Raw genomic sequence first — 23,285 nt, 5'->3', positions numbered from 1 at the left:
GCCGCCATATTTGCTCGATGGTCCACAGACAAAGGCATTGCACCTCATTGAGGGGGACTCCAAAAACTTGACAAAATGTATTAAAACAATTGTTGATATTATCATTGACTAACGGCAACTACTTATTTATGATACAACTTTACACAAGAAAAACATATTGAATACGTTTAATCGGGAAAAAATTAACCATTTGTATGAGTCATGTTAATAATGCCCCCCAAACAAAAAGTGGACTATTCCAAATAGGTGGCAAGTAGAAGTACTGACGGTAAAGTGAACAGAAGAAGATAAGCAGAAAGAATGACAAAGGCACTCCCAACCAGTTATTTTGAATAAAATAACGCGCATAGCAAGGTATATCAGAGTAAAATGTTTTATGTTAAGTCGTGAATGCATATGCACATCAAGTTTGAACTAGGGAAACAAGAAATTCCTTCAAAGGTGTTTCCCCAAAACACGTCTAGTCAGACAGCTATCATACTTAAGAACATAGGCGTTACAATTATTAATTTAATTAAAATATGGTGGCTTTCTGTTCTTTAGTTCTGTAAAATACCGCGTGTATAACCTTATAAGGGACACTCCCGTTTGTATTATCTGGTTTCTGTAATAAAAAGACCATTTTTAATGCTGTAATGATGATTTGCATGACCTTGCGCGCGATTCACACACGGTTCACAGCTCGCGGGGTCGATTGCCGCCATCAAGAGAGCGACAGTTTTTAAAGTATTCCTCACAAAATGCTGTTCTATTAGATACAATCCAGGAAATTTATGTTATGTTTTTAGACTTTTTATACTCACTTTACTATTTATGTTCACACAAAGTGTACCAGCAGACCTTCCATCGCATACCTCGCTCAGCTAATAATTTTTTAACTCAGAGAAACATTAGCTAGCCGGCTAACAGCTAAACTCGAGGGTTTACAGTAAAGAACTTGCTTTATATCAGTATGTTGTAATGCTTAATAACAGCTTTATATCTCAATGATCTATATTACAGTTGTTCTTTTATGATGTCAATGACACGCACAAGATGTTAGACTCTGAAGAAGCCGTTTTGTCGCTGGACAACCTGTTTTATGACGGGCCAGTAATTCATAAAGTGTGAGTAACGTTAGGCCTTTACACATGATACCTGATCAGAGACACGCCAGATACCCGAGAATGAATTAATACATGTCGAGAAACTGGTTGTTACTTTTATGACAGCATTCGTCTATGGCTCTGTTTAGGAAACCATTATGTCAAGGACAAGGCGCATGGATCTTTGATGCTCCACCCTCATTATCGCAAATACCTGCAACACAAGACATCCAGGGAGAGGCAGCAAACGTTTCCTCATTTAGTGAGTGTTTGGATTGAGGCTAAAATAAGGTTTGGTAGTTGAAGCATATCATGTCCATTTTTTAAATAATCAAGGTTTTGGGTTTAAACATATATACACACACACACACACACACATACATATATATATATGTATACATATATATATATGTGTGTGTGTGTGTATGTATACATATTATACATATATTTATATATATACACACACAAATTAATAAATACATGTAAAGAAACTGGTTATTACGTTTATGACTCCTAAACAGCGTCTATCTACATCTGTTGGTACAGGTTTGTATTGCTACAAATTTTACAACGAATTTCACTGCCAGTTTAGTGCGCAAATGTAATCACTTCCATGTTTTTGGTACATAAAAAGTAAATAAAATCTTATTAGAGACTCAAATGACAAAAGAGCTGTTCCATTTTTGTTTTATTCCTTATTTATGAAGGTTACTCGCAGAGATTAAAGAAATTTCTGGCTCCGGCTCAAAAACCATTTCACAATTCTAATGAAAGTGTCCAAGGGCAGACTGTGAAATCACATGAGCTGGAGGAATCTGTTTTGTGGACCCATGAACCATCTAAAGAAAGAAATCAGACTGTCAGCATGACAGGTTTTGTGGAATCGAGGCCTTTACCTACTGCCAGTGCTCCTCCCTTCAAGACTCGGTACTCTTTGTTACATCTTGATTGAGTTAACAAAATTTGCTGACGTAACAAGCAGTTCTTTGTGTTTAAAATGGATATTGGCATGGCAGTAGAACAATAAGTGGGTAAACAAAGTGCATTTATCTCCCTGTTGTTAACCTAGGTTGTTCAGAGCTCCCACAAGAAGGATCTCAGGCAATGGTGAAGACGGTATTTCAAATCATATGATGTCAACGACAAATGACACTGGTTTCCTTGGTCAGGTTGCTATGACAACCAGCAGCCCACAGACTACACATGCTGTTGCTACCTGTAGTCCCTTTATTGGCTTGGGCCAAACGGAACAAAAATGTGATGTACCTGCAAAAATAAACCATAATCTCCATTTTGGTTTCAAACCTGCAGAATTGGAAGGTAATATAATACTATAGCTCTATTAGTTAACTGGAATGCCATGACGTAGAGTTAGTTCATGTGAAGCAGTCCATGTTGCTACAAATGTACTACATTAACCAGCTATTCTATCTGAAGTTAAGTCTTTGTACGGTATAATAGAGTAAAATATGCAGTCTTTTAGGGCATATGTAAAAACTATAAAAAATTTCCATACATAGATAGCAATCAGTGTTAGACTGAATATTGGTCCGGTTTCTAATATTGATGCTGTTTTTAAAGGGTCGTCTGGAAGAGGAACACTTCGCTCAGTCTCTGAAATTCGTATCCTCCTCCATTTAACCCAGATGATAAGAAATACATTTTAATTCTATTTAGGACCCAAAATCAGAGTTTTGTGGCTTTTAGTCCATGTTCATTAGCGTTGAGCTATATGCTAGTATACTCCTAAACGCTGACAAAATTCACTTTTAGATGATATTCACATAAAAAAAGATTTTCATCTGGGCATACAGATCAAAAAAACTTTGATAATTCATGTTGCACTACACAGATTTTTGTCCAGTTAACCAGAATAAGTTCTTTGATACGTCCCACCCAAAGTTCCTGTTTCAATAGGAATTTTATTAACACAGGAAGGAAAACTCTGATTTCATTGGAACTTTAAAGGAACAGTTCTCCCAAAAATTAAAAATCTGTCATCATTTACTCACCCTCAAGTTGTTCCAAACCTGTATGAATTTCTTTCTTCTGCTGAACACAAAAGAAGATATTTTGAAGATATATATTTGATATATATTTTTGAACTTAAGGGTGAGTAAATAATGACTGAATTTCATTTTTGGGGAACTATCCCTTTAAATCATTCCTGTAAGTCGTCTTTAATGCACATTTATATCTTTGGACTGTGAATGATGTATTTATTGTCATGTTCATTGTTTTCCTTGATATATGCGTAGCTGCTAAATTCAGAAGTGCGTTCAAAGAATTCCCTTACTTTAACTATGTGCAGTCCCAGGCATTGGATGATGTAAGTCTCTAGCTTTTATATCTATATAATGTAAAGTTCATAAACACAGTATGTGGTAGATTATTGCTCTATTTCAGGTCCTGTACACCGATAAAAATTTTGTTGCCTGTGCTCCCACGGGCTCTGGGAAAACTGTGCTTTTCGAGCTGGCCATTGTTCGACTACTCATTGAGTCTTCAGAGCCCTGGCACAATGTCAGAGCTGTGTACAGTGAGTTAAAACCTATAATTATTATTATTTAAGCTTAATAGGATTATAAACTAAGCATTTTTTGAGACATTTTATTCAGTAATTTATAACAAATACTGTTTGGTATTTTTTGGTTTATGCTTTAGTGGCACCAATTAAGGCTCTTTGCAGTCAAAGATATGAAAACTGGAAACAGAAGTTTGGACCTCTTGGACTAAACTGCAAGGAGTTAACTGGAGACACAGAGATTGATGACATTTTTGAAATTCAGGATGCTCATCTAATTTTTACAACTCCAGTAAGTTGGCGCTTGTGGTACAGTCTAAACATCAAACATCTTTCCAACAGGTCTGAAAGTTTTTTTCCCTTCAAAGGAAAAATGGGACAGCATGACAAGGAGGTGGAAGGATAACTGTTTATTGCCATCTGTTCGTCTCTTCCTCATTGATGAGGTCTGATTTATTTACTCCCACATGATCATTAATACCAATATTTGAAAATAGATGGTAGTATTTTGTTCAATGACATTTTTGCCTATATACCCTCTCTAGGTACATGTGGTGAAAGACAAAACCCGTGGAGCCACTCTTGAGGTTGTGGTCAGCAGAATGAAAACCATGCACTCCTATCACCTGGCTGTAAATTCAGAATCAAAAGCATCTGTGAGATTTGTGGCTGTCTCAGCTACCATCCCAAACATCCGTGACGTACGTAGTTTCATGAAGTACCAAAGTCATTCAAATGAATCTCTTTATCTGTGTTCAGGTTAATTTTGATTATTCCTGTGCTGTTCTCTACAATTTTGAAGCTATCTGAATGGCTTTCGGATGAGTCAGGGCCTGCCACTTGTCTGGAGATGGATGATAGTCACAGGCCAGTGAAACTGAGGAAAGTGGTGCTTGGGTTCCCCTGCGGAAGTAATCAGAATGAATTTAAGTTTGATCTTTCTCTCAACTACAAAATTTCCAACATTATTCAGACCTACTCTGATCAAAAACCAACCCTTGTGGTAAGGGAAGTTTGTGAATGCAAATGTGTTGGGTTGTGCATTTTAAAATAACAATTTGATATGATACTTTTGTTTGAAATAAACAGTTTTGCTCCACAAGAAAAGGAGTTCAACAGTCTGCTGCTGTGCTTGCCAAGGATGCCAGGTTCATTATGAGTATTGACCACAAACAAAGGTACTATAGTCACATTACATAGGCTGTAAATAAACATTTACATTTTGAAATGAATGAAACATTGCCACTTATATCATATAACAATTTTGGTCTCGAGATTAAAACTTACATATACATCAGTATAAATCAGGGGTGTCCAATCCTGCTCCTCGAGATTCCTGCACTGTCCTGCAGAGTTTAGCTCCAACCCCAATTAAACACACCTGAACCAGCTAATCAAGGTCTTACTAGCCATACTAAAAACTTCCAGGCAGTTGTGTTGAGGCAAGTTGGAGCAAGTTGGAGCAGGACAGTGGCCCTTCAGGACTGACTGAGTTTGGACACCCCTGATATGAATGCATATTTGAGCATATTGTTGTTGAACTACCACAGATGTTTTACCAGATATTAACTGTACTTTTAAGATTACTCTTGACATGTGTACAGCTCTTAGTTTAACTCATTATCTTTTTCATAGACTGATGAAATATGCAAACTCTCTGCTTGATGCCAAACTCAGAGGTGTGTACATTAATGAGATTTCTTCTGCTGTACGACATTGATGAAAACATTGGTCACTGTTTTATCAAGGTAAACTAAACAATTTTCCAGATCTGTTTATTTGTGGGATTGGATATCATCATGCTGGCATGGATGTTTCAGACAGGAAATTGATTGAAGAAGCATTTACAGTGGGTGACTTGCCAGTGTTATGTAAGTTCTGCAAATATACTTTCAATCATTTACTTTACATTGTTCATTATTCAGTACCTAATGTATTATTATTAAAGAAAAGCTTATGTAGGAACACCTCTTTTTTCTCTTATTTAGTCACAACCAGCACCCTAGCCATGGGTGTGAATTTGCCAGCCCACCTTGTGATAATCAAATCCACATTGCACTATGTTGGTGGTGCATGTGAAGAGTACAGTGAAGCTGACCTGCTACAGATGATTGGGAGAGCTGGCAGACCACAGGTATGGCTAACAAAATTCAGAGCATGACTTCAGGAGGTCTCTCCTGGCTCTGAAGTCTTTATGTGTACAGTTTGTAATAATAATCTAAAAAATAAATTAACTATATTTTACTCAATTGGAAGACGCGTACCCATCACAACAATCTACAAAAACATGTATATATTACGTATAAAAATAGTGGCAGCTCCATAAGCTATATATATATATATATATATATATATATATATATATATATATATATATATATATATATATATATATATATATATATATATATATATATATATATATAAACATATATATATATATATATATATATATATATATATATATATATATATATATATATATATATATATAAACATATATATATATATATATATATATATATATATAAACATATATATATATATGAAGTCAAGCACTTTGGCACTTTTTGCTGGCTTTGGTTTTTGTTTAGTTTGATACGACAGCGACTGCAGTGATCATGACCCGGGCTCAGACAAAGGACAAATACACACATTTCTTAAGTGGCGTAGACAGCATAGAGAGCAGGTATATACTATCTAAAACACATTTTGTTCAGTCTTAGAGGAATTTTTACATTCCATAAACACGTGATATAGGCTAGTTGATGTATGTGTTATCTATGTATGTGATGAGTACAAAAGAATGACTATTTTCAGCTTGCATACAAACTTGGTGGAGCACTTGAATGCAGAGATAGTTCTCCACACCATATCTGATGTGAACATGGCTCTAGACTGGATCCGCTCCACCTTCCTGTACATCCGTGCTCTGAAAAACCCCAACCACTACGGTAAATCCTAAACATTGACCACTCTAAAGTTATAAACATCAAGTGCTATTGGCTGTTTTTTATTAGTCTCATACTTTGTCATAGGTTTTCCACCTGAGCTTGACAAATGTGGAATTGAGACTAAATTACAAGGTATGAAAAAAATGATTTCAATCAGTGAATCTGTTGATAATCATTCATTTGAAAACTTATGGTGAGAATACGATTTACATGTGTGTTTCAGAACTGTGCTTGAAGAACCTCAACTCTTTGGCCTCTTTTAACCTGATTACCATGGATGAAGACATTAACATCAAGCCCACAGGTTACTGATAATAGTTTATATAGTTCTCCTTTTCTCTTTTTATGAGTATTTTAATGACTCTACCAATCTTGATTTGGCCATATAAATTGAATGTTCACACACAGAGACTGGAAAACTCATGGCCAGGTACTGTGTTGCCTTTGACACTGTGAGGCAGTTCAGTCTGGTGACTGGAACAGAGACATTACCCGAGTTGGTAAGAAAAGCACTGTTGTTCTTCCAGCATTTCCTGATCCATTGTTATTTACTTCTTCAGAACAACATATACCCCTGATTTCACAGACAAGTCTAGTCCCAGACTAAAATGCATGTTAGAGCTATTTTAACTGAAAGCAGCTTGCACTGACATATCTTAAAGACCCCCTCTGGTGAAAATCAAGTTTTTAGTGTTTATATGTCTGTTTTAATATGCTTTAAGACAAACCATGTGCAAATTCATCAGTCAACAAAATTTCTGAGTATTTTCTCCTTAAAACTGCAGTTTACCAAAGACAGTCTCAAAAACGCGGTTTGAAATCGCCCTTGTTCTCTACGTCTGAAACATGTTGTAACCAATCCAGTCTATGTGTGGGCGGGCTTTAGCATATCATTAACTATGCTGCGAAGCAGGGGGTCTCAAGAAGAAGCCAGGTTATTCTGGTATACTTTTCTGTTGATATGAAAAATTAGGTACATTTAGCAATATAGCGGGTGAATTATGATGTATATTACGATGTTATGATGAACAATATGCCTTTTCCACTGACGTTCTAAGTTGTTCCAAGTGTTTCTAAGGATGCTGATTTTTAGAAGGCAGCTGTCTGACTCTGAGATGGCAAGTAGGAACATGGTTTGTGTAACATTAACAACACATTATTAGCTGTTTGATAATGTAGTCGAGCCAAAGGCTAATCATATCAATTACCATTATGTGTCCGACGTAGAGAGCAATACATAAAACATTCTGATATATCGACTTGTAGACGAGCCTGTATAATTTGCTCTCACACTTCTTCTGAATGAGATTCTGGCTCAAACATATGTGGCTGAAAACAGTGTTTCCACTTACCACTGTGCAGTGTTTACTACAGTAAAGACCAAGTGGATCAGGTATTCTGAGCTGGTGTGATTGAGTGGATATTCATGGATCCCTGTATACTAAATGAAACAAGGGTGTAGAATTACATTCAAGCTATTTTAAGGCATGAAGAAATTATTTTCTCAGGAAAAAATGTTTAAATTTGTAATTTTGGTGATCAAAGATGAGTTTTAAGGAATAATTATTGACTACATATTTAAAATATGTCAGTGCCATTGTTTTGTCTCAAGATGAACACCAGTAATGTTTTTTTTTTTTTTTTTTTTTTCTAAGGCATGTTTTTAAAAGCTACTTAAATATCCTAATTGAACTAAGGCCTAAACCTTCCTTGATCTGAGCCCTGTTTGTGAAAACAGGCCTTAATAATATATATTTTTTCTCACTTAATAATAGATTGAAATGATATCAAAGGGTAAGGAATTTAGTGATGTGCAATTGAGAGTAAATGAGAAGAAAACCTTGAACATGCTGAACAAGGATAAGAACAGAACCACCATCAGGTCAAAGTTGTCTTTAACTACCTAATTCTCATAGTTAACATACTGTGTAGAGTGGACAGGTGGACTAAAGCATGTCATCTGTAATATTTTCTTTTTAGGTTTCCTATGGAAGGAAAGATCAAAAGTAATGACATGAAAGTGAATTGGTAAGGTCTTGCTTGCTATTGCTGTTTGAATGTACAATTTTACCACTTTTATTGTATGGTCTGCATATTTGTTTATTTTTTTTAATTTTTTTATTTATGCATTTATTATAATCTCATCCTAGTCTGATTCAAGCTCAGCTTGGCTGCATCCCCATTCAGGAGTTTGGACTCATACAGGACACTGGAAAAATATTCAGAAATGGAAATCGAGTCAGCAGATGTATGTTACTTACGTGATTTTGTGTAATGTCTCTCTTTGTGTGTTTATTCTGTCTGATGACGTCCATGAAATTGCAAATGTACAATTCTTTCTCATGCAACTTTTTACTTCGCATAAAATGCTGCTTTTGATCTCTGCCAGATCTGACCGAGTTTCTCAGTCATCACTCCAAATCAAATTTTTCTGCTCAACTCAACTCTTTAATTCTTGCCAAATGTTTTCGAGCTAAACTGTGGGAGAACTCGCCTTACATCTCCAGACAGCTTGAGAGGATAGGTCAGGGAGCCCATCTAAAAGTTTATATATCATTATTAAAAAAGGCTAAGTGGTATTGTTCTATATTGAGACAAAAGTGAATAAATGGAACCTACTGATTAAAAATGTAGTGTATTTGTTGTGACGCATATGTGTTTTTATATTTGGGGTCTTCTTTTCTAGGATTAACACTCGCTACTGCTATGGTGAATGCAGGGCTTACAACATTCAGCAAAATTGAGCAGAAGAGTCCCAGAGAACTAGAGCTAGTAAGCCAAAATATCCTAGATAATTGTTTAGAAGTTGAGAAATACATTTATTCATGATAAATGTCATAAGTCATTACGTCCCTTTCTGTTGTTACAGTAGTAGTACTGACACATATTTATTTATTTGTTTGTTTGTTTGCCAGATTCTGAACCGACACCCTCCATTTGGGAACCAGATTAAGGAAGCTGTCAGCAAACTTCCAAAATATGAAGTTAGTTTGGAACAGGTAACTTGTATATACTTGGGTAGTTGACATGGAATGAAGTTTTGGAAAGTGCAAAGTTGATGACCTGTAATTATCCATATAAAATTATTTTAAATAGCCCTTTGAGCTAAAACTAATTGAGAGACATATATTTGTAATGTATTTCATATATGAAATATTTGTACTTTTACAAAATTGTAACACTACAATGAACTAGTGAAGACAAAAAGATGGTGAAATTTGGTGAAAAATATCTCCACAAAAATAGCAACCTATTACAGGGCCTAGAATACACAGAATACATATTTTCACATATACTTTTACACCAATTTTAATCTGATATCTTTGATGATTTAAAAAAAAAAAACTCATTGTAAAATCATAATTTTACAAATTCATCTATCATATTTTATATAATCAAATATTTTTTCTAGATTCCTCGTTACAGTCTGTCCACAGCTGAGATTGTGGTCACAGTGAACTTGCAAAATTTCAAGGAGTTGGCATCGAAACGGACAGGACCAGACCACCATTATGTTACTCTCATTATTGGGGACTGTGACAATAATGTAGTTTTCCAGCAGAAAATAATGTAAGCTCTATGTGATTTAATAATCATTGGCAAGTTATCTTTAAACAAATGTAAAATATGTAAGAGATGCATAATTTGTTTTTCCAGGGACACATTGCTCTTGAGGTCTGGGAGCTGGTCAAAGAGAATCGAGGTGACAAGAGCACCTAAGGGAGAGGAGCTCCGCATTCATTTGATCAGCTCTGAATATGGTCAGAGCATAGTGTCATTCAATAAAATATGAAATATTTGTTTTGCATAAACATCTACATGTAGAGTGATCTGTTCTATCTGGTAATATTTTAGAATAATTAATAATTGTTGATTGTGTAGTGGGTCTGGACGTACAGCAGGAGTACAGTGCCTATTACTCAGGCGCAAAGATGTTTGGAGCGGAGTCCTGCATCAGTGAGAGACCTACATGGAGAGTGCAGAGGATTCTCGACACAGCGAAGAGACAAGGCCCCATGTCAACAACTCCCTCTTCTTCAAACACAGGTCAGACATCTTGACGACAACAACAACAATTTAATCAGAACTCAGATAGAGTTACAATCAGTGTTGGGCATAACGCATTACAAGTAACTTGAGTTACGTAATCAGATTACTTTTCCCCCCAAGTAACTAGTAAAGTAACGCATTACTTTTTCAATTTACAACAAAATATCTACGTTACTTTTTCAAAGAAATAAAGTGCAGAGGTGTTGTGTGTGCTGTGTGAACATGATGGTTATTGTAATTCTAGACTAAGAGCCCGTACACACGGAGACGCATTTCGCTGTATATGTAAAAATTTTGTATCGTATCGGTGTTTGTGTACAGCACGCAAGGTTTATGCGCATGCTCTAAGTCTTCTTCTCCATTTTTAGTGCATCTCTGTGGCAGAATTACAGTGCCACATACTGATCTGGCATGTATACTACATTATTTTGAGTCGGTTTCAGTGGTTTTGTGTGTACAGAGATATTTCTTGAAACAACACTGTGTTTACAGAATTTTTTTTTTAGAACGAGGGAAAAAAAGATTGGATAGGGAAATCTCTGGCTTCGTGTGGATGTCAAGTCAAGTCACCTTTATTTATATAGCGCTTTTTACAATGTAGATTGTGTCAAAGCAGCTTTACATTGATAACTGGTACATTGTTTGGCTGCACAGCAGCTCTTAAAGAATAGTGTCAATGCAGGCAGATCAAAGCACTGTTGAATATCAAATGTCAAGTCAAGTGTCCCCAACTAAGCAAGCCAGAGGCGACAGCGGCAAGGAACCCAAACTCCATCAGGTGACATCAGGTGGCAGACAAGTGGCAAATTGGTGTTAAAATGGAGAAAAAAACCTTGGGAGAAACCAGGCTTAGTCGGGGTGCCAGTTCTCCTCTGGCCAACAGTGCTTTGTTACAATTCAGGTTGCTATCATAAGTCCAATAGGATCGCAACATTAAAAGTATTTATTTCAGTTCCATCCAATTGAGGATCGTATTCATCACGCCGGTATGGACGGTTGTTGAGGAACTGTGTCGTGGCTGTCGTGTCGATGAGGCCTTCACAGGGGATGATCTAGTTGACTCAATCTCTGCTGATACTTAAGGGCTGCGTTGTGGTCGTGTCAAGGTGCAGGTCCTTGGTCTCACCTGGATACGGCCCGGATCCGGTTGACTACGGTGAACCTCGGGATAAACAGAAAGACTAATATTAGCGTAGATGCCAATATTAGGATGTGGCCTAAATGTGAACATGCATTCACTTACAGTGGGTACGGAAAGTATTCAGACCCCCTTAAATTTTTTTCACTCTTTGTTATATTGCAGCCATTTGCTAAAATCATTTAAGTTCATTTTTTTTTCCTCATTAATGTACACACAGCACCCCATATTGACAGAAAAACACAGAATTGTTGACATTTTTGCAGATTTATTAAAAAAAGAAAAACTGAAATATTACATGGTCCTAAGTATTCAGACCCTTAATATTTAGTAGAAGCACCCTTTTGATCTAATACAGCCATGAGTCTTTTTGGGAAAGATGCAACAAGTTTTTCACACCTGGATTTGGGGATCCTCTGCCATTCCTCCTTGCAGATCCTCTCCAGTTCTGTCAGGTTGGATGGTAAATGTTGGTGGACAGCCATTTTTAGGTCTCTCCAGAGATGCTAAATTGGGTTTAAGTCAGGGCTCTGGCTGGGCCATTCAAGAACAGTCACGGAGTTGTTGTGAAGCCACTCCTTCGTTATTTTAGCTGTGTGCTTAGGGTCATTGTCTTGTTGGAAGGTAAACCTTCGGCCCAGTCTGAGGTCATGAGCACTCTGGAGAAGGTTTTCGTCCAGGATATCCCTGTACTTGGCCGCATTCATCTTTCCGACTGGTGGAGGGCTGCAGTGATGGTTGACTTTCTACAACTTTCTCCCATCTCCCGACTGCATCTCTGGAGCTCAGCCACAGTGATCTTTGGGTTCTTCTTTACCTCTCTCACCAAGGCTCTTCTCCCCCGATAGCTCAGTTTGGCCGGACGGCCAGCTCTAGGAAGGGTTCTGGTCGTCCCAAACGTCTTCCATTTAAGGATTATGGAGGCCACTGTGCTCTTAGGAACCTTAAGTGCAGCAGAAATTTTTTTGTAACCTTGGCCGGATCTGTGCCTTGCCACAATTCTGTATCTGAGCTCTTCAGGCAGTTCCTTTGACCTCATGATTCTCATTTGCTCTGACATGCACTGTGAGCTGTAAGGTCTTATATAGACAGGTGTGTGGCTTTCCTAATCAAGTCCAATCAGTATAATCAAACACAGCTGGACTCAAATGAAGGTGTAGAACCATCTCAAGGATGATCAGAAGAAATGGACAGCACCTGAGTTAAATATATGAGTGTCACAGCAAAGGGTCTGAATACTTAGGACCATGTGATATTTCAGTTTTTCTTTTTTAATAAATCTGTCAACAATTCTGTGTTTTTCTGTCAATATGGGGTGCTGTGTGTACATTAATGAGGAAAAAAAATGAACTTAAATGATTTTAGCAAATGGCTGCAATATAACAAAGAGTGAAAAATTTAAGGGGGTCTGAATACTTTCCGTACCCACTGTATCTCACTTGCACAAAAACATTCCTCGAAGTGAATAAAAACTGTGAAATGCAATCTCAGAATTTTACACAAACATGTACTAATTAACTATATTAAATTACACAAATATACTTTATGTATTTAATCTCACTTTATTAACCAGTGTTTTTGCTGCTGACCTTCAATGATCTAATTCAACCATACTAATAATCAAAAATTACTTTAGATTAGATTTAGAAATAAGAGTGTTGAACTTCCTTCTCCTGTATCCTGTTCTTCTTTAATCCAGAATGGCAGCACAGCTGAAAGGTTTGTTTGAGCTGCGCCCTCTACTGTACAGACGTAAATATGCATTTCCTAAATATGATTTTTTTTTTTGTTGTTATTAAAAAACAAACAAACAAGCAAGCCCAGCCCAGCTTTTTACTTTTTAACTTAGTTACTTTAGTTACTTTTTTACTTTTTAGGGAGTAACCACTTGTGATCCCCTGAGATGAATGTTAATAACAAAGATCTGATAAATCTGCTGAAACTAACTATATAAATCCTTTTAGCTCAAACACTGACACTTTATAAAAATTATGTTTAACTTAATGTAGACATTCTCTTCATGGATCAAGTTGCTCCAAACACAGTTAAGAGACAGTGCAATCATCTCTGCAAAAACAAGGAGCTCTGTGGACACGAGTGCTGTGAGTATGAGAAATTCTAGATGACCTTGGATTGTGCTGTCATTATCTGTGCTTCTTGATTCACCTAGTTCTCTTTTTTTTTTTTTTTTTTTTTTTTTAGGCAAAGTTGGAGTCACGAAAAGGGCTCAGTCTAGTGTCACCTCATACCTTAACAACCTAAAAATGAGGAATGAGAGACTTTGTGCGACTCCTGTGAAACGTTTGAAGGTCAGAATTCTGACTGTCAAGGGTTACATGTACATAACTGTCAGAAAATATGATTCAGTATAGTCTAATAATAGTACACTTCAATAACTAGAATTTATTTTTGTAAGATATATTGTATTGTATCAAAGTCTCAATCCATTTTTATTTGATTTTCCCTTTAGATGATGATGAATAAGGGGACAGAAGCTGTAAGCATGCAGCAGTTCTCATACAAACCCAAAGACACACTGCCTGCTGCCAAGAAGTATTTTGGTTTTCTGCTGACAACAAAAGTTGTCCTATTATTGTTGAAGTTGTCATTGTTGAGATTGTATTATTTCCTAAAGTAAATATTTATGGTAACACTTTACAATAAGGTTAATTAGTTAAACATTAGTTAATGTATTAACTAACATGAACTAACCATGAGCAATACATTTGTTACTGTATTTGTTCATAGTTTGTTCATGTTAGTTCACAGTGCATTAATTAATGTTAACAAGATTTTAATAATGTATTAGTAAATGTTGAAATTAACATTAACGAAGATTAATAAATGCTGTAGAAGTGCAGTTCATTATTAGTTCATGTTAACTAATGAACCTTATTGTAAAGTGTTACCATATTTATTCTTTAAGCTTTCAGGGAAGTCAGTGTTACACTCAAAGTACATATGAAATCAAAGAGTTAGATTGTGTCACTCCACGAGAGAATTCGTCGTTTGAGTCATACCATGATGGTATGTTTACTCTCATTCACATATACTAAAAATTTGTTGACAGAAAATACTGCAGTTACAGTGAATGTGAGGTTAGAGTTTAATAAGAAATCTCAGAACTCGGATGTTTCAATTTTCAAACTATCTACAGGTTTCAATGACGAGCTGGGAGACTTTTATTCTGAAATTGGAGACCCAGCATTAGAACATCCTCAACCTTCTGCTTTACCTCAAAGTATGGTACTTTAGAACTTCTGGTGTTTGCCTCATATTGTTCATATTATTAATAAAAAAATAATAATTCCATCATATTTTTCAGGGGTTTCGATACACAGTCAGCATGAGCCACGCAACAATAGACCGATGCACAGAGTCAGTCCTAAAGAAGCCAGTGTTTATTCTACCCATGCAAACCCAGACCACAGTACTGACATTGATGGCCGCTGGTCTGGTTCCCTGGATGTGACCTTTGACCTGGGATTGAACGATTGGGATGATTTTGATGATGGTAACCTTGTTGATGCTAGTGAGGTGTGCTGTGAATCCCAAATATGTAACCTGATGACAGACCATGATCAACCTACAAATTCTGGTTTGTTTGTTTTTGTATGTCAGATATTAGTAAAATCATTTTAAATTTTTGTAAATCTGTAAAATTTTAAATGCTAAAATTTTCTTGTTTTTTTTTTTTTTTTTTTCAGCCTCACAATGTCCAGGCCAAACCCTGCAAGTCTTGCAACAAAGGTAACTGAAAGGAGACTTTTTTTCCCCTCTCCATTCAAATGTTTCAGTTCAGCTGGCATAGATGTTGTGGGGCATTTTTAATATCACTCACAATGTCATCCTCTTCCCACTGACTAAAAGCTTGTTTAATAGGGATTCAAGAGCAGTTATACTAGGGTCCAGAGGGTGCATTACTATATGATATCTGCTGAACTATCATTTGCTTTTGGCCTAATGCCTCTAAAAATAGGATCACTTTTTTTCAGGATTCAACCAATGGCTGTTACACCTCAGACTGTAAGTATACATAAATACTTTTAACATTTCCCTCAATTTTTTAAGACAAATATGGTACCATGCATTTTGGTTACACTATTTAGAAAGCATACAATGATTGTGTTTCAGTCAAAAATAGCTAGTTTTATAATTCATTTCACAGGCAGTGTGCTTAAAAGGAGTTAGTATGAACTCCCTCTCAAACCAGAGTCAAGCCAAAACACCTTCAGTCCAAAGAAGATTTGATTTCTTTTCAAGGACAGATGCAGCTCTGAAGGAGAACACTCCTATTAGCAGGTATTTCAAGAAATAATTACCTTTAGTTATCATATTACCAGTTTACTATGTTAACATTGCTTAATAATTGCAGGGATCACACAGAGGAAATCAGCAATGAGACCAGTGTTTTTCTCGGTATGTTTGATGGCCTTTTTTAAAGTTGTTGTAAAGGACTCCTGACATATTTAGCACTACGTTGTAAAGAATCCAAGTTCCTCTGCCATTTGTTGATTTTCTGTTGTAAAGATGTTCTTGGTTTAACGGCACTCACTGCATGGATAATTTGCAGCAAACAAGTCAAATGTGAAATAGAATGACAAAAAGTTATTTTCTTTTGCATTGCAGCGATATATATTGGAAAAAAGCTTTCTATCGATTTTAAAAAGATAACTATATTTTGATGTTCAATATTTTAAGTCTTAAATGTATTAAATTCTTCATTTTACTAAAAATATTATAAGATTGCTCTCACACATGAAATCACATGAAATATAAATGGATTGTCAAAGGAATGAATGAGAAAAATGTTTGTGTCTGTTTTTTATTCTATTAATGCACTGTTGACTTTTAGCAGTTGGGTTAGTTGATCGTTTTTAATTAGCTATATATAAAACAATAAAAGTCTACTTTAAGATTAGTTTGTCAGGACACTCCTTTTTTTTTCCCTTTGATCTCCAGTCTGAAGAATATTATTATTTTTTTTTTTTTTTTTTTTTTTTTTTTTTTTTTCGAGCTAGGCCAAACAATTAAGCTGCTACATGTCCAGTACAGTTATGGCAAAAGTTTATTATAATTCCAAACAGCAAATGATTTACAGTGTTTGGCTGTTGAATCTTAAACACCTGTGACATTCCAACCTTATCTGACCAATTTACCCAATTATACAATTAAGACTTTTCAATAGAGACATTAAAAAGACAATGAACACAGTGCAATTATTGAAAACAGCACCCCTAAAAAAAAAAAAAAAAAAAAAAAAAAAAACTTCATTTCATCAGTGCAAAGCATTATATAGGTCTGACATTATTATTATTATTTTTTTTATTGTTCTGTTCTCACTCTCTGGACTTGGAGCTCTTCAACTTCCGGCCTGCACTGGGCTGGGGCGTTGTAAATGTATCCTTCTCTCTTATCAGTGTTGCTAAAATAGAACATGCTAGTTAGTTTACAACCCATGTACTTCTCAACTTAATATGTCACAGAACATCTATTTACATAGATAGATCTGTTACACTTTCAAATGCAGTGACTTACGTTAGCATTATTTTGAATGCGATGCATTTCAAAATTCCTCCCAGAAGTAACAAAGCTCCTCCTACCCAGGCTATATAGAGGGCGGGGCCAAATGTGTACCTGACCATTCAAAACAAAGATGGAGGAAACAGAAAGTGATGTGACCAGCACATAACACCACTGAACATTTGCCAGTGGAAAATCAGTGGTGTTTCATCTTACCTGGAAGCAAATGAATCAGTTCCTTGCATGCCGTTGCCATTCCCACATTGTATCCCTCCCTTCTCTCCTTGCTTTTGATTGTATGGGGTCATCATGAAACTAGGCACAATTTGATCAGCATACACTGATGCTCCAGAAATACCACAAAGGCCTGAAAAGAACAATGATTTTTATGGATCTTGTGTATTACAATTGGAATTATTGTAATAACAACAGTAATAATTATGTCTGTAAACCTAATAGAAATGAATAACTGAAAGATCAGTGGGTTTAAGTTACTTTAGTCAGTGAGTAATGAATAAGCTTTTGTTTACCAGCAATGATAAACAAGATCCCTGCACTTAGCATCAGTTTGGCCCTGGTCGATAGCTCCATACTTCTCATTTTGAGACACTTCAGGCAGAAGAATCCGATGAACGCTGCGATCACACTCACTAAAATGGCTAATACCATCAAAGCTCTTACAGCCTGAAGGATTCCTGAAAAAGAAAACAAACAGGATAGTAAAAAACACAGGATAGTAGAGGGCCTTTGAGTCAGTGCTTTTTGTTTGATTTCTACCTAGTATTATTAAATGTGGACTAAAGCAGATGATAACAAAATTGGAGACAAAAAAGAGTGTATATATATATATATATATATATATATATATATATATCATCTTATTGAAAATCATTTCACATTGCTTATCCTCCTTCATTGTTAGGCTAGCAGTTCTTGAACAGTACACACAATAAGGAATATTTGGTGAAAATGAGCAACACTTCTGGCACAAAGTTCACTCTCAATGTTATAGGTTCAGAAATAAACTATAATGTCCATTTTGGGTTTGTACAAAATTCAGTTGGATTTGTAGTAAATCTCCAAAAATCACTATCTCAACCCACCTGAGTAGTTCAAATGGCTGTAGAGAGGTTGGCACTCTGCGAATCCAGAGCCGGACACCTCGCAATTCTTCCACAGGCCCATATAAGTGTAGATGGAAGTTAACTTTTGCTCCTGCTGGTTTCTGGCGCACCAGACATCCATAACCGTGGCTGCAAAAACTCCAACCACACCAATGGCTCCTGATACAAAACCTGTGGTTTGCAGCGCGTAGGCACTCATTCTGCTTCTGTCTTCGTTTCTTGGTTAAAGATCTGGTGAAGCTGGTGGTGTCAAGCGTTGAGTTCAACTGAAGCTGAATGGGGTGAGACTGCTTTTTAAAGTGTGAAGGCTCACATGCACACTCATGAAGTGATGCTTATGTTAAGCTTCGAGTGGTCATAGTTCCACCTACTTCTAACAGAAACATAAAAGGAGGATTTTAATCATCATAAGCGGCATCTGTCAAAGCATTAACTAACACAAATTATACTTGAGGTCACTTGATGTGTAATATCTAAGATCAGTTCAGACACGTCTTAAATTGCACACCTAATTATTAGATCATTTTGTTTGAGTGAGTAAACATGTAATTCAAGATGAAGTCTGCTTTATTTTGTCTTCACCTCTGATTGTTCCTCTGCTGAATACTTTACTAATACTGATGCATGAAGAATCAGCAGATGATTAAAAGAATCTGATAGAAATTAGTAATTAATTACATTTGTCAGGACAGAAAACAAAACATGAGACATTATAAATGGAATGAGCAATAGTTTAAAAACATTTTATAGCGTTTAATTGTATGGTGAGATGCACGTGATAAGGTGTAGTATCCAATAAAATTATGAAAAAACAGTGAACACCTTTATGAATGTGCATGATATTATGCAGTTGTAGCTAGTTTATTATAATTAATCATTTGGATTTGTTCCAGACACAAACAGCATTTTCTGTTGAAAGGTAAATACAAGAAATTCACATTTTATATATATAAGTTAAGAATATTACAATGAGATGGACATTATAACACAAAAACTGAAGAAAGGCCTATAAGAACCATATATGATTAAGACCGGTGATTTTTCACCTGTCCCACCTCTTGTCTCTCGGTATTATTCCACCTATTGCAATTAAATATATTTATAAATTATTCATATTTTGATTTAGACAGTTGAATTGTATTTAACAAAAAGAAGGGGTTGTTCCCAAAATAACCCCTACAGAACTTTATTTAGGCTAAATATGCATACATGTTGTCTATACTAGAACATCAATATAAATGTATTATAATGGACAGGGGTCAGATGAAGGACAGAGAGAATAAAATGTGAAAAAAGATTTCAGGACACAAGGGAGGAAAAAACAATGGCAAATGCAAATCTGCACTTGTTGAAAACAGGGAAGGCAAAAAACAGAACAAACAAACATTTACAAGACAATTTGTTTTTTTATTGATACAATGTCTTTTTCTTTTAAGATTTCAATCACAGCTTTTGACTATAAAGGACTGTTGCCTGAATATAATTCATGAATCATACAAGACCATATCAATAACCAGCAATAATCAAATAAAGACAGCACTGAAATTAAGACATTTTAAAATGAAATAAATAAACATTAACAAGAAAATTCTAATGAGTTAGTCCAATGTTGGCTTGGCTGTATAATTGAGTTTATAAAATGGATAGTTCCGGTCCTTGATTATGATTGGTTGAGCCACGTTCAAAGTTGTTGTAAATTACTCAATTCAGTTCAATTCAAATGAGCTTTATTGGCATGACTTGTTCAGTATTGCTGAAGCATTACATAAACAATGAACAAATAAATAATAAATTCAATAAATCAATAAGTAAATAAATAGACTACATGACTACATTTTTTATAAACAAGAAATGACAAGAAAATAATTAAGACAATGTAAAAATAAATAAATAAATAAATAAAAATAATAATAAAATACTTTGTACATTTGTAACTACATTCAGACAAGATAAGAATATTTCTGACTTTAGTTTTGTCCGCTGGGTGACTCTCTTAGTTTGTGGCAAGCTGCTGCTGTTGTGATCAAGCCAGAGTTTTCTCCCAAAATGACTTAATTTTTCTGAATTTGGTAACGCCATAAAATTTGGTGATAGTTGTTGAAATTTTGTGAAATGGACAGTTCTAATGTTTTGATAGTCAATGTGGCAGGAAGTGTTTTTCTGTCTCAGCCTCTTCCTGAGAGCACAGTGAACTCTGCAAACATACATCTTACATCAGCAGAGCAGCTTTTAAAACAAGTTTTATCTGTCTATGCTGTAGACATATTTGCTACTAAAAATAGCTTACAGATACTGAACACTTTTACAAATCAGCAGGCCAAATGGAAGTAACACTTGATTTTTTAAAAATATATACAGTGCCCACTGTATATATTTTGTTGTTGTTTTTGGCATTTTAGACTGTAGAAAATGTCTTTGAAAGAGTCTTTCACTGCATTTTCATTATATAAAAAGTTCGGGTGAAGCAAAATTTCAATACACAAATGACGCACTTCAAATCATAATGTGTTGTCTGGTATTTGATTGTGTTAAAATTCATCTTTGGCTCTGAGCATTAAGTAATTCTATCATTTATAATTATTACAATAATCCCAAATCTGCTTCATAAATCAATGCGAAAACAAATGTGAAATTCCAAAACCAACTAGCATAACTAACTAACTAAATAGACCCTTTTCCCATTTCCGGGTTTCTCAGAAGCGGAATGAGAGACTTCATTAAATATATTTTTTGTGTTTCCATTTGCACAAATAGCAAAAGAAAAACTTCACAACAATGTTTTCATAAATTTCAAAAAGAGGAAAAAATAGAGAGCGATTAGGAGAAAGGTGTAATTTTTACCGTCACTTCCATAGCTGCTGTAAAAACACCCTCACAGCAGCGTTAACTATTTTTGTAAACTAGCATTTTTAAAATGAAAATATAAAAAACTTTGCAGGATTTACGATATTGATGACTGTTAAAACGCGTCATCACAGTCTGTGAAAATGGTCTATAGTAAGTAGGTGGGTATTATTAATGAAATTATACTAATCTACTAATCAAAGTGTTGTCCACTTTTAATCAACGCATTAAAGCTGCACTTAAACCTAAAGTAAGAAACGGAAAAAGACCAGTCGTCTTCTCTCTTAAAAACTTTCCGCGATATTAATCACAGCGCTGAAGAGTTAATTGCAGTCTTGCTCATACCTGGAAACACTATGTAGGCAAGTGGAGGTGTGAGACTGGAAGAAGACCAGGGCGAACAGTTACAGGGCAGCAGGTATCCGGGGTTTGCAGGTGACAGGTGAGTGTGCGCGTACTGACCGGGGCATCCCAGACCCCCGATGGACCTGTGTCCACTCTGATAGCCTAAAGCTGGAGAAAAAACCAACGAGCCAGGGGTTAAAGCAGGTTTTTCATGTTGGAAAGCAGTGGTATTGGATCGGCTCTGCTCAATGAAAGGATGTTGCATGGACGCAGCTGAATGGAGAGGTCGTGGTTTGGTCAAAGCTGAGACGCTTTGAAAGTCTCGCTCACTGTGAAGCGCTAAAGACAACAGAGTGTCCTTCCTCAAAAGTCCTCTGGGTTTGCGTCTCGGTCGGTATTTGTAATCTGGATGCTCTCTCATGTGTTGGGCGCGAAGTCTTTTGGCCTCGTCGATGTAAGGTCGTTTTTCAGACTCGGAGAGCAACTTCCACTCGGCACCGAGTCTCTTGCTGATCTCAGAGTTGTGCATCTTTGGGTTCTCCAGTGACATCTGCCTTCTCTGACCTCGCGACCAGACCATGAACGCGTTCATTGGTCTCTTGATGTGCTCCATGGGTTGCTTCACCATGTTCCTCAGGTTCATTTGCTGCTTTGCGTCACGGAAGAAAAAAAAAGTTGCTATAACACCTGAAAGTATATTGAAATCATCTATGGAAAGAGAGGGTTCCTGCTCTGGTGAAAAGAGATGAGATCTGCACGTCTATTTCATGGAGATGCAGCGGAATGAACGCCCTGTTTGAAGGGCAGGATTATTTCTTTGCAACTAACAGTGAAGTGTGTGTATGTGTGTGTGAACGACCTCTTGGTTTGTGAGATATTTGTTTCAAATCTCTGTCAAGTGCAGAGAGTTTCAAAGAAAGCTTTGCAGCAAGGAGCGCGCGCTCTGACACATCATCACCTTCCGCGCCCAATCAGCGCGTGAGCGACAAACACAGTTACAATGACACCAGAAAACCTGTCATTTCTGCAAAAAGGGGACTAAATGAAATTAAATTGACTTTCAAGCTGTCTATAAAAGTTTAGGTAAGCCGCTCTCTTAAAAACACACGCGCGCGCGCACAGCCTTGATCTTACACTGCGAGGACACTATTAAATGCTGTCCTTGGTGCTGGATTAATTACAACAAAAGCTGTCATAGGCATAACACGTCCATAACTTTTTTTTTATTTTATTTTATTTTTTTTATCAACAGTTTAGCTTAAACGCATAAGGTCAATTGTAGATGCTGTGACCATTTCCATTTTTTTTCTTTTAATCACCTTCTTGCCTTGGTCAGTTCATTTCAAATGCTCCTGCAAAGTGAATGAATTTCTAAAAGTACAAACATTTCATGTAGCCTAGTCTCTCAATTAATTTGAGCTCATAACTTGTATGCATAACAATGATAAAAGAATAAGATAAATGCTGTTTTAGATTATTTGACGATTAAATGGTGTTTTACATTTTTGAAGCATTTGCTATTCACATCTGAACAGAATTATGTTTTGTTTTTAGATATTCTATGAAAAAATTTGTTTTAATCTCATTTACATAAATTCATGTAGAAAATTTCACATTTCACTTTTTTTTTTTACATTCATTTAATACTTTATATTCATGCATGCATTCACAATTAATTGCATTCAACCTTAATTTTAT

General features: G+C 35.9%; 3 protein-coding genes across 7 annotated transcripts; 1 reads left to right on the top strand and 2 right to left on the bottom strand.

Moving 5' to 3' along the window:
- Positions 1-231: 231 nt before the first annotated feature.
- LOC127496025 (probable ATP-dependent DNA helicase HFM1) lies at positions 232-16,672 on the top strand. Of its 5 annotated transcripts, none has more exons than XM_051863560.1 (40): positions 232-354; positions 1,003-1,106; positions 1,235-1,347; positions 1,793-2,012; positions 2,155-2,405; positions 2,667-2,708; positions 3,344-3,414; positions 3,492-3,624; positions 3,750-3,901; positions 3,978-4,055; positions 4,155-4,310; positions 4,412-4,612; positions 4,699-4,787; positions 5,245-5,288; positions 5,379-5,480; positions 5,598-5,743; positions 6,204-6,298; positions 6,430-6,563; positions 6,648-6,695; positions 6,787-6,867; positions 6,972-7,063; positions 8,339-8,445; positions 8,544-8,591; positions 8,714-8,811; positions 8,953-9,087; positions 9,250-9,335; positions 9,479-9,562; positions 9,976-10,133; positions 10,221-10,324; positions 10,446-10,610; positions 13,761-13,853; positions 13,954-14,060; positions 14,222-14,304; positions 14,678-14,778; positions 14,909-14,992; positions 15,077-15,349; positions 15,459-15,501; positions 15,747-15,777; positions 15,920-16,053; positions 16,127-16,672. In XM_051863560.1, the coding sequence occupies exons 2-40, from the start codon at positions 1,036-1,038 to the stop codon at positions 16,191-16,193; spliced, it is 4,320 nt and encodes a 1,439-aa protein (XP_051719520.1). In that variant the 5' UTR covers positions 232-354; positions 1,003-1,035; the 3' UTR covers positions 16,194-16,672. The 5 variants fall into 5 exon arrangements, 4 of the variants coding, with proteins under 4 accessions (XP_051719520.1, XP_051719523.1, XP_051719524.1 ...); XM_051863561.1 differs by lacking the exon at positions 232-354 and adding an exon at positions 666-726; XM_051863563.1 differs by lacking the exon at positions 2,667-2,708.
- A 167-nt stretch (positions 16,673-16,839) lies between these two features.
- On the bottom strand, positions 16,840-18,771 carry LOC127496026 (claudin-18-like). The gene is made up of 5 exons (XM_051863565.1): positions 18,378-18,771; positions 17,805-17,969; positions 17,491-17,641; positions 17,290-17,388; positions 16,840-17,176 (listed from the first exon to the last, which is right to left on the bottom strand). Exons 1-5 carry the CDS (start codon positions 18,595-18,597, stop codon positions 17,077-17,079), a joined length of 735 nt encoding a protein of 244 aa, XP_051719525.1. The 5' UTR covers positions 18,598-18,771; the 3' UTR covers positions 16,840-17,076.
- A 947-nt stretch (positions 18,772-19,718) lies between these two features.
- LOC127495613 (transcription factor Sox-14-like) lies at positions 19,719-22,404 on the bottom strand. The gene has a single exon (XM_051862552.1). The coding sequence runs from the start codon at positions 22,228-22,230 to the stop codon at positions 21,550-21,552; it is 681 nt and encodes a 226-aa protein (XP_051718512.1). The 5' UTR covers positions 22,231-22,404; the 3' UTR covers positions 19,719-21,549.
- Positions 22,405-23,285: the final 881 nt, after the last annotated feature.

The sequence above is a fragment of the Ctenopharyngodon idella genome, chromosome 15, assembly GCF_019924925.1.
Source record: "Ctenopharyngodon idella isolate HZGC_01 chromosome 15, HZGC01, whole genome shotgun sequence".
NCBI lineage: Eukaryota > Metazoa > Chordata > Actinopteri > Cypriniformes > Xenocyprididae > Ctenopharyngodon > Ctenopharyngodon idella.
Note: the sequence above shows the minus strand (reverse complement) of the source record. Positions and strands in the feature narration are given on the sequence as shown.